General features: G+C 42.2%; 1 protein-coding gene and 1 pseudogene across 1 annotated transcript in view; both read right to left on the reverse strand.

Annotated features, from left to right (window-relative positions):
* Positions 1-16,345, reverse strand: part of Snx3 (sorting nexin 3) — a 34,913-nt gene that overhangs the window by 1,814 nt on the left and 16,754 nt on the right. Inside the window, exons 2-3 of the mRNA XM_048425078.3 lie at positions 4,945-5,040; positions 1,246-1,370 (exon numbers count right to left, since the gene is read on the reverse strand). Of these exons, the coding sequence (XP_048281035.1) occupies positions 1,246-1,370; positions 4,945-5,040 (221 nt within the window). The remainder of the gene's footprint in view (positions 1-1,245; positions 1,371-4,944; positions 5,041-16,345) is intronic.
* Positions 14,138-15,429, reverse strand: LOC148123515 (large ribosomal subunit protein P1 pseudogene; annotated as a pseudogene).

A 16,345-nucleotide genomic window follows, 5' to 3' on the forward strand; every position in this document is an offset into this window, starting at 1 on the left:
AAGATTTGGCTAATCCTGTAGAGCCTAACACTGACACATAACCACAGTGGGAGCAGTGGTATGCCTGCAGTCTCATTACTCAGAGGAGAACTGCCGCATGACTAGTGTCTGAGCATCTGTCCACTGTCTGTTTGCTCTCCACCTTCCTTCTTCATCCTTCTCCCTGCAGACCCAGTTGGGCTTGACCTTACAACACTTCTGTTTAGCTTCTTACGTGCTGGGTCAACGTAAGAAAAAACAGTCAGGCATGGTAACACATGCCTTTAATCCCAGTGCTAGAAAGCAGAGGCAGGCAGATCTCTGAGTTCGAGGTCAGCCTGGTCTACAGAGCTGCTCTCACTGTGGTTATGTGTCAGTGTTAGGTTCTACAGGATTAGCCAAATCTTAGCAGATGTGGCCATGTGAGCACACATAGTGATTTTAACTAATGTACTGTACATTACCTACTCTAGCACACAGGTCTCACTGTTAGCCCAGGCTGTACATGAGGTCTTACAGTCCAAGACAGACAGGACTACATAGAGAGACCCTGTCTCAAAAACAACAACAACAAAAACAACAAAAAACAAGAATATTGGTTTGAGCTTATCAATAGTTACTAAAAGACAAACAATTCTAAATTTTCTTACATTTTTTCAAAAAAACATTTTGCCATGAAAAAATTTTTAATGTATACTTTTACATAAAACATGCTGGTAATAATGCTACCTGCAATCAAACAAAATGATTGCAAATGTACCGTACATTTTATTATTCACATGAGAATATACCTTAAATTAGAATCACGAGTAAAACTATTTCCTGAATGATGCAATTTTAAATGTAATTTGCATAAATTGTCCAAGAACAACAAATATAAAACACATGTCCACACAAAACCCTCACTTCAACCACTCAAGAGTGTCAGCATTTACCACATGGTATTCAATGTGGAGATCTTCCACTTCATACTAAAGTCAGTATGCCCAAGAAAAGGCAATACTAAAGTTGCCCAAGGAAAGGCAACATGGATTAAACTTAACATTTAAATGAGAAGTAGTCAGGGCTGAAGAGCTAGGTCAGCAGTTAGAGCACTGACTCCTCTCGTATAGGACCTGAGGTCGATTCCCAGTTTGTATTGGGAACAGACACACATGCGGGCAAAACATCTAACACACAAAATAAAATACTGAAAAATAATGACTCGTAGTTATCAAAGTTCACGGCACCATTCTCCTCACTCCTTGAGGAGCAGCAAGTACTTACTTGTTTATAAACTGTTCCAGCCCTTGCTTCCTTTCCTCGATGAAATTGTCATCAAATATTCCATCGTCTCCTCTAAAAGGAAGCTGCCGCAAAAACGCTTTCCCGGGGAGTGGGGGAACTACAACCTAAAACAACAGCAGAGTAAGTTCCTGATGACGACCCGGGACATCTCAGTAAGGGAGTGAAGCGCAAGCCTGTGCACTGAGCTTATCTACCTCGGGACCCAAAGTGTGGCATCCATGTGCTCACACACATTTATTTAGGTGGCTGGATGAACACGGACAGACAGACACACACACACACACTGAATAAATGTAAAATTTTATAAAACAGAAAATTTATGAGGCTGGAGAGATGGATCTGTGGTTAAGAGCACTGACTGTTTTTCCAGAGAACCCAGGTTCAAGTCCCAGCACCCACATGGCAGCTCATAACTGTCTGTAACTCCAATTCCAGGGGATCTGACAATCAAGACAAAACACCAATGTATAAAAAATAAATTTTTTTAAAAAAGGAAAATTTATAAATAAACCCATAGTTATGTGGTACATGCTTTTAATCCCAGCACCTGGAGGCAAAGATAGGCAGATCTTGCCTGCAGGAGTGAGGTCCACCAGGTTCAGGTGAACAACTTGTGGAAGACAGTTCTTTTCTTCCATCATCTGAGTTTCTGAGGTTGACCTCAGGTCATCAACAAGTGCCTTTACCTGCTGAGCATCTCACCAACATTACAGCCAACAGTTTTTGTTTAAGTAGTATGAAAAGATGCAATTAGGCCAGGCCGTGGTGGGGCATGCCTTTAATTCCAGCACTCGGGAGGCAGAGGCAGGCAGATCTCTGTGAGTTTGAGGACAGCCTGGACTACAAGAGCTAGTTCCAGGACAGGCTCCAAAGCTACAGAGAAAACCTGTTTTGAAAGCACCCCCCCCCCCCCCAAAAAAAGAAAAGATGCAATTAGAATTTCTTTTCTGTCTTCTTTTTTGAGACAGAAGCCTGGTTGACGTCAAATTCACTATGTACTAAGGATGACCTTCCACTTCTGGTTCTCCTGTGCTGGGATGACCCGCATGTACCACCACACTGGGTCTGTGCCCTGCTGGGAACTGGGCTAAATCGGGGCCTTGTGCATCCTAGGCAAGCACTCAACCGACAGAGCTACACATCCTCAGCTAATCAGAATTCTTATCAATTTATAGTCAAGAGTAGTGGGGCACATGTAGAGGAAAGAGGAAAAGACCTCAGGGGTATCTTTGGTTACATAGTGAGTTTGAGGCAGGCCTGGGCTACCTGAGACCCTGTCTGGAACAAACAAATACTTCTTAAATTAAAATCTGTGAATCCAAGAATATATTTGTGCATGTGGATAAAAAAGAGGTGGTCTGGTGAATGTGTATGTATACACACACACACACACACACACACACACACACAGTTGAAAACAAATACAGATACTGAATGACACAAACAAATACTTCTTAAATTAAAATCTGTGAATCCAAGAATATATTTGTGCATGTGGATAAAAAAGAGGTGGTCTGGTGAATGTGTATGTATACACACACACACACACACACACACAGTTGAAAACAAATACAGATACTGAATGACACTTAAGTTTCAAGGTCAGGCCTTACTTTATAACAGAATAACCCACATGCACAGCTCTTAGCAATGATGAGAGTAAAACTTCCCTGGATCCCCAAGATGCTTAACTAGTCCATAAGTGCAAAGTAAAACAGCCTGCAGACAGACTGCAGAGCAGACACACAACAAGGGACCTTGAGTCAGGTCCTTTAGAAAGAACACTGTAAGTACTTTTAAAACTACTGGACTAATAAGAAATGGTATTTCTATACAAAAGGCTACGATTTTGCAATAAAAATAAAATAAAGGGGCTGGAAAGATGGCTCAGCAGCTAAAAGCACTAGCAGCTCTTGCGGGGGATCCAGGCTCTGTTCCCTCCACCTACATAGCAGCTCACAGCCATCTCTAACTCCAGTTCAGGGGAGCTGGCATCCTTGAGTGCCAGGTAAGTATATATATGCAGGCAAAATAAAGTACACATAAAATAAAATCTTTTTTACAAGTATGATATGTGTTATAATAAGGTAAAACCTTGAAAACATGCAAAGCGAGAGAAGCTACATACAAAAACATCAGGTATTCTGTGCTTCCATTATATAGGCAAGGCCATAAAGAACACTAATGATTGCTCAGGGAGAGGTGAGGAGGAGATGGGGAGAAACTGGTCCTTATTACCCACAGATAGCGGATTTCTTTTTCTTTCACTCTTTACTCTTTCTTTCCCTTCCCCTTTCTTCTTTTGTGCTTTTTTCCCTGGAGCTAGTCATGCCATGTTGCTCTGGCTGGTCTGGAACTTTAAACCAAAAGGCCACAAACTTTCAATAATCCTGCCTCTGCTACCCGAGTGCTGGAATTAAATACATGCCTAGTAAGTTTCTTTTAAAAGGATGATTGATGATAATAAGTTTAAATCTTAATTTATTCAGCGTTACATATGCAACTCCAGAACAGGGCGAGTCTCGATCGGTTATAGACTCATCAGTCTTCAGATGTATACTGCACATCAGACATATCCTTGGGTCTGCTTCCTACTTCACTCTTCCAGTTTTAGGATTTTTCTTTATTTCCTTCCATTTTTCTTTTACTGAGCTTTCACCTACTTTAGTCAACTTCTTTCTACTACATTCTAGTAATAAAATAACCTTAAAATTTTCTTCTAAAAGATAATTCTTAGCCAAATAGACAATGTTGTCTTTCAAAATACAGGCAGCAATACACTAGTGAATCATGGTCACCATTTAAAATTTAGACATGGGAGGTAGCTCAGTTGTAGAGTGCTCCCCTCACATACACATGTAACTAGGTATGATGACATATGGCTGTCTGTCATACATAATAATGCTGAATATTCCAGCATTCAGGAAGTAGAGACAGATCAAGAGGTCAGTGTCATCCTTAGCTACACAGAGGCCATTCTAGGTTACATGAGACTCTGCTTCAAAAAAATAAACAAATTTTTACCAGATCTGGGGGCCCGAGAACCTGTGCTTAGATCCCTAGTACCCTTATTAAACTCAGAAGTGGCAGTGCCCACAATGCCAGAACGTGGGGATGGAGGAAGTCGATCTAGGTGGCTTGCTGGCCAGCCAGCCTAGCTGAAATGTCAAACTGCAGGTTCAGGGAGAGACCCTGCCTTAAAAGTAGGGTGGAGAGTGATAGAGGAAGGCATTTAAAGCCAAGCCAACCTCTGGCCTTCATGAGCACACACATGTATGTCAGCCCAAGCACATCTAAAGAATACTGATGTATCATACAGTAAGAAACATTTTGCGAATCTTCTACATACATGTGGGATAATAAAAATGGTGACTATGAGTCAAACAAAACTGGAAAATATACTGACATAGAGGAGGGAAGGAACAGCACAGAGGACTGAGAAGTGTCACTCAGCAAAGGTTTAACTGCGCTACTGAGCAGAAAAGGAAGAGGTGAGACCAAGAGGATGACGATTCCGCTACTCAGGGTACAGCCTGAGATGGACCCGTTGACACTAAGCCCTACTCTGGCTTTCACCTACTTCAGATACAGTCTGGAGATCCTAAGTTAGAACTGGCATGCTCTGCTTTAAAGTTACACCGTAAGTAAAAGAACAGCTACATTATAAATACTTCTTACCTTGCTCTCTCTTTCTAGTTCACTCCGAAGCCACTCAAAGTCACTGTATCTTCTTCTAACAGTAGATTCCTTCAGCTTGAAGATAGGAAGATTTGTCTGAAACCAAAATAGTCACTCCTAAGTTGAAGGACATTAAGGCATTTTCCCGAGGGAAGACAATGTCTGTCACATTAATAATAAAACAAGCATAGTAGCTTCATGGCTTTTATAATGTAATCAAGCCCATTACCACTGACCGTCTCCAGCCCTCCTTTCACAGTTCATTTGGAGACAGGATCCATTAAGCTGCCTAGGCTAAGCTGTGATCACCACTCACTGTGCAGTCCAGGTAGGCCTTGACCTTGCTACTGTCCTGCCCTGGTCGGACATTAACGCTTCTTTCTGCAGTACCGGGAATGAGCCCACAGCTTTGCACACTGGGCAGAGCCACATCTCCAGTCCAACACATAGCCTTCCTTTTTGTTGCGCCCCTTGAAACTCATGTGCCTTGCATGCATAGAGAGTGGAGGTCTGAAGCCAACACTCAGTCAGTTCTTTCCTTCTACCTTGGTTTGAGGTAGGTCTCTTGTTTTAGCTACTAAGCTGTGTGTTCCTGACTATCTGGCCTGCCAGTTTTGAGCGATTCTTATGGCTCCCCCATGCCTGCCACTATGTCACCCAGCTTCTTAGCTGAGTTCTGGGAACTGAACTCAAGCCATCAGGCTTGAATGGTTATCACTTTTATTTGCTGGACTATTTACCTGAGTCTTAAATATTATCCTTAGTTGGTTTCTTTAAAAATGCTTAAAAAGGTCAGGGAAAGTGTTATGATTTCTGTAATTATCACTAGTAGAAAATCAAGAGCCAAAAAAAAAAATTCCAAACCACCCCCCCACACACATAAAAGGGCAATTAAGGGGGCTGAAGAGATGGCTTAGCAGTTAAGAGCAAGTACTACTCTTGCAGAAGACTCAAGTTTAGTACCCTGCACCCATTATGGGTAGCTCACAACTACCTGTAATGGGGCTCCAGGAGATCTAATATCATCTTTTGGTCTCTTTGGGCACATACCCATATTCACACAAACCTTTAAAAATGTGATTAAGAGCTGTAGCTCAGTGGTAGAATATATTCACCTATGTGAGGCTAAAATTAAGTTATAGTAGGTAAACTAGGCTTACAGAGCCAGATCTTCACAGGAAGAGAACATATTTATTTAAGAATTGAGAACATAACTGGGTGTAGTGGTGTATGCCGTTAATCCCAGCACTCAGGAAGCAGATCTCTGTGAGTTCAAGGCCAGCCTGTTCTACACAGTAAGTTCCAGGACAGTCTCTAGAGTTCTAAATGGAGAAACCCTGTCCTGAAAAACAAAACAAACAACAAAAAGAATATAATGCCTACTATGCTGAGGTTAGTCATAATGCAACATAATTTTTGGACTGCAAAGGCTACTTGTTGCTATTTTTGCCACCTTTTTTTGAGGGAGTGGCTGGGAGTGAGGGTGAAGTTGATACAAGGCCTTTCTATGTATCCTAGAATTCACTACATATATCAGGTAGGTATTGACTTCACAGATATCTGGCTCTCTGCTTCCCAAAAGCACTGGGATTAACGGTGTATGGCACTATGTCTGATTCAGGTCCCCCTCCTTTCTACCAAGCCCAAACTCAGTCCCTGAAACTCACACGGCAGAGGTGAGAACTAGCTACTGCGAGCTGTCCTCTGACTTCCACATGGCTACTGGGCACGTTGTGCATGTAAGTACACAGAGATGGGCAAATGTTAAAAACAAGCAAGCAAAAATTAGCTGGGGTACAGCTCGGTGGCTAGAGGGCTTAACTGGAAAGCTGACACCCTGGGTTCAAGCCCTAGGAGAGAAAGAAAAAGCAAGCTACTAATCCATTAAAATGATTTATGATTTAAAAAGTTAGCAGAAGAAAATATTTTTAATATGTATGTAAGAATTGAAATCCTTGTACTCAGGAGACAAAGCAGGATGTCAAGTGAAAGGTCAGCCCGGGATCCACAGGGATGTCTGTAGAGTTCAGAAACGACTTAATATAGTGAATGCCAAGCTCTATCAAAATTCCACCTACTACTACCCACACTCTTGGGTGAATTTTGTTCCTAATTCTGTATTTGCACTTGGGGAACTGTAAACTGTCAGAAAGACTTCCTGACCTGTAGACAAGGCATCATGCTGTAGTATCCCCTGCTAAGAAAACTCTCCTCGTCTGCTAACCTTGATGCCACCAGTGAACAGCTGCCACTGAGCAGAAGAAAGGCTTTATCTTCAGGACCTTAAGATCATTTTGTAGTGGTATCAATTTTTTCCAAAGTGTATTAACTTCTAAGTTGTATACCTTAGAGCATGGAGCCTTCTACAGATGCTATTAGGAATAACAGTGTATAGGTTTCAAGCATGAAACCAAATCTCACAAGAGGTTTAAAAGCACTTGAGTTTTCTTTCCCAGGTAACCACAACATTTGTTCATTGTATTAATGACTAGGAGCAAAATTGCACCTAACAAGACTCTTATTATACTAAAAGTCAAACTTGTATTTAGAGACGCTGGCTTGCTATACAGAGCAGCATTCTCATTCCTCAGAAGGAAAAAGCTCAGGTCCCCTGGAGAGCAGGATGATAATTCCCAGAAAGAAAGCACTGGATTATTTCTCTCTAATTTCACCCATTGGCTTTTTAACCAGGTTCACCCTTCCGCATTAAAATATTAAGTCTTTGTAAGTGTCTAAAGACAGAAAGGTCTTTACAGAGCTGAGTGCTTTCTGCAGGTGAGATTTTACATTCTGAATTCCCTCCTCTCAAATTACTTTACAAAAGGGATTAACTGCTCTCTTTATTCAGTATGTTAAGATCAAGCCTGTGAAAAAAGGTCCCCAAGAATTTTCATACTTCTGGGTACGGAAGTCTGTAAAGTTAATCTCTGAAACAACATATCACGCTTACAGGTACAATGTTGAGGGAAGAGTGCCAACTCAGCTCACTTTCCCTTCCATTTTCCCTTTTGAACTTTTGACACAATCATGATTATATCTGATTCTCTCTAATTGAGTGAGGAACGAGGGGAAAGGTTCTTCCCTTCTCTATTAGCCAGTAGTTTATATATTTGGGAAAGGATTTTTTAGGTTTACTCAGCTGGCTCTAATTTTCTTGTACAAGGTCAACTCTGGAGTTCTGACAAAGTCTCGCAGGAACTCTGGGCTAGGGTGTAAGCAGCGATGGGAGAGTACTTGCCCCGAATGCACAAGATCCTCTAGCGCTCTAAAAACAATTAAATTCTTCTTTTTCCACTACACTTAGCACACTGAGCTCATGTAAGGTGCCTGTCAAAGTTTTACCTAATCAAGTGTGGTGGCATCTAGCAATCCCAGAATTAGAGAAGTTGAGGCAGGAGGATCAGAAATTCAAAGTTACCCTCAGCAACATAGAAAGTTTGAGGCCAGACTGTGCTGCATGTCTCAAAATCAAGTTTTCCTGGGGCTGGAGAGATGGTTCAACATTTGGGAGCACTGGTTCCTCTTCCAGAGGACCCAGACCTGGCCCACAGATCCTACATGGTGGCTCACAGCATTCTGTAACTCCAGTTCCAGGGAACTAAAGTCTTCTGACCGACAAAAGGCCCACACACAGTGTACATACACGCACACACGCGTGCACACACACACAGAGACAAAACAACCATACACATAAATCTAAAAAAAAAGTCTTAATCACTATAAGATCACTTTAACCTACTTAATCAAAAGAAAAAAAATAACTGCAATGTTTCTGTATGAAGCACTGAGCTATCGCTATTTATTAAAATCTTTTTTTGTTGTTTATTTATTTATTTTTGAAATGGGGTTTCTCTGTGTATCTCTGGCTGTTCTGGAACTCATTTTGTGGGCCAGGCAAATTCATAAGAGATTTGCCTGCCTCTGCCCAGTGCTAGGACTAAAGGTGTGCGCCACCACGCCTGGCTGATTGCAAACTCTTGTTTGATCACTTTCAAATTGTTTAATGCTTATAAATGGCCTGAGGCTGGATACTCTCCAGCCTCCAGTTTTGGAAGATGCGTCTGTTGTTTACCAAGCATCCGTAACTACAGAGCTAACCATGGAATGTAAAGCGATGACTCAAATGCAGTCCTGGCCCTCATGAAACTTATGAACCAAGAAAACAGACGGCAGTAATACAAAACTCCGAGTCTGTGTGCTTAAAACACCACAAGGACTGGACTTTAGTTCACTGATGGAGCGTTGCCCAGTATGTTCAAGGCCTGGGACTCATCTCAGTGCTTCCCGCCTCCCCGTACCTCACACCAAACAACCCATACACCAAAAAAATTTTAAGAAGGAAAACAACAACAACAGCTAAAAACTAACAAGCAATTCGGTCCGATGATGACAACTGTGGCAGACACTCACGGTATGTAGCCCGAGTTCTCCCCTCAGGGCTCTCTCATCCCTCAGCTCCCTAGTCTTGGGGTCTTTTTATTTTGTTTTTTAAGATTTTTTGTGTGTGTGTGTGTGTGTGTGTGTATGTGTGTGTCCAGAGGTACTGGATTCCTTAGTGCTAGAGTTACATGCAGTTATGAGGAGTGGGTGCTGGGAACCCAACTCCAGTCTCCTGAAAGAGCACATATGCTCTTAGTTACAGGTATGAATCTTAATTACCTGAATTTCCTAGGGTGAGATTAAAGTGCCTCTAAAGGAAAGCTGGAAGCTCTGGTGTGGTCTGAATAAAAATAATCCTGATGTTTGGTAAAGACATCTCATCAGAAGCAAGGGTGGGAAAGGCTGCTCTGTACACAGGGACAGCCAGGAAGGAGCAGGAAGTTCTGCTGAGCTGTCCCAGCAGGGTGACTAGACGACAAATTCTAATACTTCAAAGAGCTACACAAAATTATTTTTAATGTTTTTGCCAGGAAAAAAAAAAAGGTGTTAGAGCTCTGTTTAAACTGATTTAAAGACTGTGTACTAACACATATCCAAACATCATATTCCATTAATGCTATTTCATTATGTAAAAATTTTTGTTGTTTTGAGACAGATGTTCACTGCATAGTCTAGGCTAGCCTCAAACCACCCTGACACCCTGGCCTGACCCTGAATTCTGCTATTCCTGCAGTAGTCTCCTGAGAGCTAAGATTACAGGTGCATACCACATACCTGTATGACCTGCCCTTAATATGTCCAATTATAAAGTATTAGATAAAACTAAACAAAAAAAGAAGACGGATCAACAAGATAGCTCACCACGTAGGCCGCCCACTGCCAGCCAAGCCCAGGGACCTGGTGATGATCCCTGAGGCCCATATGATGAAGAACCCACAGGCTGTCACATATGAGTGCATATGGGCATGCACACATGCATGTGTACAGAGTAAATAGAAATGCAATTACTTTTTTTTTAAGATAAAGACGGGTTATATTTGCCTAAAAATGTGCATGTCAACACAATGATTTAGGAATAAATCTGCCTGTTTACATACTACATTCCTTTACTGAGAGGTAGCCACTTTTTTGTTTTTTATTTTATTTTTTTAACAGATTCTGTCTTGATGTATTAAATAGGCCTTTCTATTACCTAAGGAACCCCCCCACGGTTTCTAAGCACTCGGTTCTTTTCTCTGCAAGTCAGTGGCAGAGACCAGCAACACACCTTTCTGTCACTCATCTGGCAAGTGAAGGCCAGAGTTCAGCTTTGGTTACCTGCTTCCATCCTATTTGCTGAGACAGGGTCTTCCACTGAAGCCTGGAGATGGCTGATTGGCTAGCCCAGTCAGCTAGAAAATCTCCAAGATTTGACTGTTCCTGCCCACTCAGTGCTGGGATCTGATCTTGGATCCATTTGCTCTACAACAAACCCTTTACCCACAGGGCCATTGCCTCCATCCCAATGTATCTCTAAATAGAAGACTTTTGGGAAGGATGTAATGTAACTCAATGGCTGGGAAAACAGGATTTTCAAGACAGAGTTTCACTGTGTATCAGCCCTAGTAGTCCTGGGACTCACTTTGTAGACTGGGCTGGCCTAACTCACTGAGATCTACCTGCCTCCGCCTCCCAAATGCCACCATGCTCAGTCCAATATTTTTTAAGATTAAAAAAACTCTTAATTTAATGTATGTCTGTGTGTATGTATACGAACATATGTGAAGGTGCCTTCAAAGGTCAGAAGGAGATAGATGCCCCGGAGTTTGAACTGCAGATGGTTCTAAGCTGCCCTGATATGGGTGCTGGGATCCAAACGTAGGTCCTCTGCCTGAGCATTCTTAACTGCGGAGCGAGCCATCTCTATTTGGCTTTGCTCCATCATGACTAGTTCCGTGTCAGGCATTTTGGCAGGGATGCTAATGCTGTCTGAGGACTCCACTTCAGATGTGCTCAAAGCGCACCTGCTTCACTTTAAGGTACAGTCTCTTCCTTGCCTGATTTCTCCAATGGAGTAACTTTTAGACTCTTTCCCTGTCCCACCAACCTTCGTCTTTTTTTTTTTTTTCTTAGCTGGGGATTGATATCTAGGTATAAACTAAACCACGCTGCTGCTCACCCAGTCCATTAATTTCTGCTTCTTGGGGAAACCACATATTTGGGTAAATTTGTCTAAAGATTTTTTTTTAAATAGTACTAAGGACTGAACACAGGTCCTAGCATGCTAAACATATATTTATTTCACTAATTAGTTACACCACCAAATCCATGTGTCTGATTTTTTAAAAATATTTATTTATTTATTTATTATGTATACAATAATCTGTCTGTATGTCTGCAGGCCAGAAGAGGGCACCAGATGTCATTACAGATGGTTGTGAGCCACCATGTGGTTGCCGGGAATTGAACTCAGGACCTTTGGTAGAGCAGGCAATGCTCTTAACCACTGAGCCATCTCTCCAGCCCCCATGTGTCTGATTTTAACCACTAAGAGAGAGACTAGTTTTTACCGCAGAAAGCGGCCATTCTGTGAGAGACACTATGTGAATAAACACACTTTATGTTCACAATCTGCTGATTCAGCATACGGTAGGTACATAGAGGCCTTAGTGTCAAGTTGGCAGAAAGAAGGCATAGGTATTTGTCTCTGTCCTAGATGAAATTCAGGGTAATGAGTAGGTTTCTGTGTCATCTCACCTACTTATTTGTAAGTTGAATTCCTTGTTATGAAAAGCACACCTACTAGCTTACAAAACCACAGAGCACAGGAAATTAGAAGAGAGGGGCATGATGGTGCAGCCTACAACCCCAGTGTGTGGGAAAAAGAGGCAGGAGGATGAGGAGCTCAAGGTGACTCTTGGATATACAGCAAGTTTGAGACCAGCCTGGGCTACATCTGACCTGTCTCAGGGACCAAAGGAAGACTAGAAAAGAACAAGAACAAAAGCCAGAAGAAAACCGTGCAGCACTGTCTTGCTGGTAATGCACCTCAAACTCCAGAAACAAATTTGTGTCAATGTTATCGAAGATCTGTGTGCTCTGTACTTTTAATTTGCTAGAGAGAGAGAGAGAGAGAGAGAGAGAGAGAGAGAGAGAGAGAGAACCCCCCCAACTGTGTTATTAATTACATGGGTAAGATCATCAGGACCCCAAATGGACAATGACAGGACAAACTTTGGAAACCACAGGATAGAAGTCTAAAACAAGCATTCCCTTCAAATCTAAGCACAGTAAGCTCCCATTACTGTCTTACATACTTACACAGGCTCACCTACTGAAGTCAGCAGCTCACACACACCCTATATGTAACCTGATTATCACTGATACCAAGCAGAAAAACCAAGCTTTAAAATGCAATCAACTGAATATAGCTTAACAATAGATAGCAGAAAAATGTTTACCAGGTGTTTCTAGTATTTCTTCAGACAGTGTCACGTGTACATTTGAAACAGACTGGCAACAACATCAAAAGTCCACTCGATAGAGCACACTCTATTCAGCCACTCCTCAGAGATGTAAGTGGATGCCCCACTCCAGGCTCTCATTCAGCAGTTATTCTTCAAATATCTGCACTAGCGATAAAGGATAAGCTCAAGGGCTGAGCCATTACCTCTCCCTCCAGGGTTCTCCATGCTTGTTTTACCCCATCTGGAACAGCATGAATAACCAGCGATATGGTTTATAACCTAGATGAACTCCTAAATATGGCTGGAGAGAAGTCACTTAAGTGAAGAATAAGCTTTTAGTCTGAAGACCCTTTGAAATGGAGATTGTGACTAGGCCAAAGTATTTAGTTTCTTTCTTTCTTCTTTTTTTTTTTAAAAACTAAGGACATGGCCTTCCAATGATACAATTCCTCATTATTTTAAGCAAGTATCCTTTATGGTATAATTTCCAAAAAGGACAGCAAAGAGTTATTTAAACTAGTTTAATGCATAACCAAGTAATTCCATATATTCTTCCCACTTTGTTCATACTCTTCACTTGTGAATTGCCAAGAACACTCATTTGTGAGAACATGGAAGGCTTTCGAGAAACAACTTTAAACAGAAGTGTATAATAATCCACTATAAAAAAAAGTCATATCCATGCTTACAAACAAGCACAGAATTCTACAGACTTATGGGGAACACACCTACTAATTAACATGCCAGTTCCTATTCTAACTCTTTTTGTACATTTTAGTCTGAGTAAAAACTTTAAAATTTGTATTTAATATGTATCTTTCCAACTTACCTAACCCTAAGAATCATACCTAAAAGTGATGACCACCTACAACCATACACAAATACCCTAGGGTGGTGCAGTGGCACTTCTCCGCTGCTGCGATAAACACAATGGCTGAAAGCAACTTATGGGATAATGAGTTTATGTGGGCTTAGGGTTTGAGAGGACTACCGAGTCCATCACGGCAGCAAGACTTGGCATCAAATAGCAGAGTGGCAGGAGAAATCTGTGCGTTCACTTCCTCCCTCTCCTTGAGACAGGGTCTCCCTGTGTAGACCAGGCTCACAGAGATCTGTCCGCCTCTGGCTCTGGAGTGCTAGATTAAAGGCATGTGCCATTATGCCCAGTCAGAGAGAGCTCACATCTTGAACCACAAGTACAGAGCAGAGACAACAAACTGAAAGGGGCTTGACGCTTTAATCTCAAAGTTCACTCCAAATGACAACCCTCCTCCATCAAGCCTGCATCACCTAAATGTACCCTAAAGGACACCAACCCTAAGCCCTCTCAAAACCTAAACCCATTATTTGGTAAAGTATTCAAATGCTCATGGGGGATGGGGTCGTTTCTCATTCAAACTACCACGGGCAGACTCTAACTATCAGCATTTTAAAGGAACACTAGGGTATGGTCAAAGTGGAGAACTATTGGCCTAGACTCACTACGTATGAAATACAGCAGAGACTCATATATCTGAACATCACCTGATTCTGACTTAGTTGAGATAAATATGAACAATATTTTACTTTGGTAAGGATAATCCAGAATACAATGAGAACTGGGAATGATATGTAAAAATCATGGTAAGTCAATCTATAATGTAAAAGAATGAGGAAACAATAAGTGGCTCTAATCTTAAAATTCTTAGGGAATCACGAAAGACTTTGAAATAGTTAAAACATTCTGAAAACAGAAACAATTGGAGGCATCACACTTTCTGATTTATGTAATCGAAACTTCATGGGCTGATCGGTAACTCGATGGGTCAAGGCACTTTGCTGCCAAAGTGACCCTCATATCCCACATGGTGGGAGAAAACTGACTACTCAGTAAGCTCTCCTCTCACACATCTGTGCCACAGCTCAGTGCACACACACTCACACACACTGCCCTCTGACCTCCACATCTGTGCCACAGCTCAGTGCACACACACTCACACACACTGCCCTCTGACCTCCACATCTGTGCCATAGCTCAGGTGCACACACACTCACACACACTGCCCTCTGACCTCCACATCTGTGCCATAGCTCAGGTGCACACACACTCACACACACTGCCCTCTGACCTCCACATCTGTGCCACAGCTCAGTGCACATACACTCACATATAATTTTTTTTCAGGTTTATCTTTTTATTAGCCATGGTAGCAAAACGCCTAGTCAAAAAGAGCAAAGCCCATGTCGTCATCAGACTCCTCGGATTCTTCCTTCTTTGCTTCCACTTTCTTCTCCTCAGCTGGGGCAGCAGCAGGGGGCAGGACCACCTGCTGGTGCGGCTCTGGCTGCTGGAGCAGGCCCTCCAGCCCCTACATTGCAGATGAGGCTCCCAATGTTGACATTGGCCAGGGCCTTTGCAAACAAGCCAGGCCAGAAAGGTTCAACATTGACACCACCAGCTGCTTTAATGAGGGCATTGATCTTATCCTCCGTGACCGTCACCTCGTCGTCGTGGAGGATGAGGGCAGAGTAGATGCAGGCGAGCTCAGAGATGGAGGCCATGTTGCCGACTGCCGGCAGGGTGCTAGTCGTTGGGGTGAGGGCCTCACCCCAACGCGGCCTTAACTTCCTCAGAAGGACTGAGCACCTTGGTGGCAGCAGAGGGAAAAAACCACATATAAATATTTTTAAAAAATGAAAAAAGGAGACAGAGACAGGAGGATCCCTCTGAGTTCTAGGCCAGCCTGGTCTACAGAGCAAGTCAGGACAGGCTCCAGAGATACAGAAAATCCTGTCTCAAAAAAATAAATAAATAATTTATTTATTTATGACTCCCACGCACATGCTTGGGCACACAAACCTTCACACAGGAGTATATATATACACCACATCAAAACCAATATGAGTAAGAGCTTTTACCTTCAAAATATGGAGCATAAGAGAACTGTATAAACTCTGCTACACTGCTAGAATGAGCTCAATAAAGCCTCTTCCCCAAAACTGCTGACAAATGAGTCAAAGGCAACTACATTTGGCCTTCGGAAATTGGGCAACGGCATTAAACAAACTGTAAAGCATTTACTCAGAAAACCTACTAGCTGGGCATAATGACTGCCTATAATCATGTCCTTGGGAGGCTGAAGTAGGAGGACTTTTGAGTTTGAGGCCAACGTAGACTACATGAGAACCTGTTCCAACAACAGCATACTACCGAACTACAGGTCAGAGAGAGAAGTATGGCATTCTAGAGCAGGACTGTTACTATCATTACCACGCCATTTGAATCCAAAATGGCAGGGATAATAATAAAGCTACATTTGTAGGTATACTGCTAAAAAAAATAAGTGTTCTTGACAACAGAAAACTAGGGCAGGTCAATGCTGCAGAAAACCAAGATTGAAATTCTAAGGTAAGCAAAAAACCAACAGACCTGCCAGAATAGTGGGAAAACTGGAGAGCTGCACAGCCGTGGTGAGCCTTGATAAGTTTCTACCTTAGGTGGCTTGAAAGGCCGTGCACTTGCATAAAACTATTGAGCATGAAAAAGACTGGATGTTAAGAATGCTGGTTATCTACAGAGCTACAGCTGAATGTGA

Source organism: Myodes glareolus, chromosome 1, assembly GCF_982192425.1.
Source record: "Myodes glareolus chromosome 1, mMyoGla1.1, whole genome shotgun sequence".
NCBI classification, from domain to species: domain Eukaryota; kingdom Metazoa; phylum Chordata; class Mammalia; order Rodentia; family Cricetidae; genus Myodes; species Myodes glareolus.